At 46.7% G+C, this 2155-nt stretch overlaps 1 protein-coding gene across 1 annotated transcript; it reads right to left on the bottom strand.

Annotated features, from left to right (window-relative positions):
- Window positions 1–717: 717 nt before the first annotated feature.
- Window positions 718–2152, bottom strand: LOC121026734 (carcinoembryonic antigen-related cell adhesion molecule 1-like; the record flags this gene model as incomplete). The annotated part of the gene is made up of 2 exons (XM_040469515.1): window positions 718–1256; window positions 1879–2152. Coding segments are annotated over 2 exons (693 nt in total), but the record flags the coding sequence as incomplete, so codon positions are not given.
- Between the last annotated feature and the right edge of the window lie 3 nt (window positions 2153–2155).

The following is a 2155-nucleotide window of genomic DNA, read 5'->3' as shown; positions in this document are numbered from 1 at the left end:
AGATCAAACATCTAAACGTAAGAGTCAAAACTGTGAAAGTCTTAGAAGAAAACATAAAGCAAAAGCTTATTGAAACTGGATTTCCCGATGATTTCTTAGATGTGACACCCAAAGCAAAGACAACAAAAGAAAAAACAGATGAACTGGATTGCATTGAAATAGGAAACTTCTGTGCACCAAAAGGCACAATCAAGAAAGTGATGGTAGCACCTAAGGAATAAACAGGACTCGGGAAGGAAATAGACAGCATAGGAAATATAGTCAATGGCATTTTATTATTTTAATTTTTTAAAGATTTTAAGATTAAATAAGCTCTACACCCAATGTGGGGCGTGAACTCACAACCCCGAGATCAAGAGTCACATACTCTATCTACTGAGCCAGCCAGGTGCCCCTAGTCAATGGTATTTTAATAGCATTGCATGGTGACAGATGGTAGCTACACTGTGGTAGGCATAGCATAACACAGAGTTGTCCAATCTCTATGTTGTGCACATGAAACTAGTGTTACATTGTGTGTCAACTAAAGTTCCCTAACCACCACCACCACCACCACCAACAACAACAACAACAATAACAAAGTGATGGCACCCACAGACTGGAAGAAAACATTTGCAAATCATAGCTGGTAAGAGATTAATATCCAGAATATATAAAACACTTCTGCAATTCAACAACAACAAAAAGCAACTTGACCCTGAGGACCCTTCTTTTTTCCCCACCTGCAAAGGCGCCTTATATGTGTGGGGGTTTTGGGAGCTGACAGAATCCCCTCCCCACACTGCAGACTGGACTGGGAGATCTCAGATCTCAGATCTCAAGATCTGCCATGAGAAATCAGACAGCACAGGGAGGAAGCATCTGCAGACATGTGATGGGAGAGTTCAAGGACAGATCTGAGTCACAAGCAAATGCAAAATAACTTCTTCTAGGCTCTTTTCTGGAAACCAGGAAGATCTCCACCACAGTGCTTGATGTAAATGCTTCAGGGATCCACTTACCAGAGACTGTGATAGTCTTGACCGTGAACTTATTGAGGCGAGTGCCAGGGTTATAAACAAGGCAGGCATAGGATCCAGTATCATTCACAGTGATGTTGGGGATAAAGAGCTCCTGTGAGGATGGCTGGGGGCTCCCATTGATAAGCCAAGAATACTGTGCAGGCGGGTTAGAGGCTGAGTGGCAGGAGAGACTGAGGTTTGCCCCTGGACGGTAATAGGAGTCTGTGGGGGAAATGGTGGGGGCATCCGGGCCATCTGGAGCAAACAGAATAAAGCCACACGTGATGTAATCCAAGGGAAGGGGAAGATCCTCGTCTGTATAATGTCCACAGTATCCCTCTGAGCTAGGTCATAACCCTGTTTTAGAAAGTCCCAACCAGGGCACCTGGGTGGCTCAGTCAGTTAAGCATCCTACTCTTGGTTTCAGCTCAGGTCATGATCTCATGGTTTGTGGGATGGAGCCCCATGTCAGGGCTCCGTGCTGTTAGGGTGGGGCCTGCTTGGGATTCTCTCTCCTTCTCCCTCTGACCCTACCTCACTAATGCTCATGTACTCTCTCTCAAAATAAATAAAAATTTAAAAATAAATAAATAGTCCCAACCATAAGCCCCCTGTGTTCACTGAGCCTGAGTCTGAGATATTAACTTGTTTCCCCCTCATAGGCTATCGACCCTCCCAGGGAGGAGCAGCCTGTTCCCTCCTAGTCTTGGCTTAGGCTGGGCCTTCCCAGGTTTGCCTGAGATAAGAAGCCATGGCCAGCCTGGGTGTCTAGGTGAGAGTCAGGTACTCAGACCCCAGAAGGACAGATGTGGCCTGACCTCTGGCAGCGTGGATTCGGGCTGGCAGCCTGGGCCATGTAGGAATACAAGTTACTCACAGAGAACATTCAGGGTGAATGGGTCACTATGACCGGCACTGACTGGGTTCCAGGTTTCACACTCATAAGGTCCTGTGTCATTCCTTGTGACACCATGTAAAGTGAGAGTCCTGTTGTCCAGGGACAGCTCCAGCCTGGCGCTGTCCGGGAGGCTCTTACTGTTTACTGACCACAGGTAGCTTGTGTTCTGAGTCTGAGGTTCACACGTTAATACTACAGAATCCACGTTCTCCACGGGGTCCGAGTTGTTGCTTGTGATGTTGGGTTTGGGTAACTC

This window comes from Herpailurus yagouaroundi, unplaced genomic scaffold (assembly GCF_014898765.1).
Source record: "Herpailurus yagouaroundi ecotype Mexico unplaced genomic scaffold, PumYag 152490, whole genome shotgun sequence".
Lineage (NCBI taxonomy): Eukaryota > Metazoa > Chordata > Mammalia > Carnivora > Felidae > Herpailurus > Herpailurus yagouaroundi.
The sequence above is the reverse complement of the archived record's forward strand: the minus strand, read 5'-3'. Positions and strand labels throughout refer to the sequence as shown.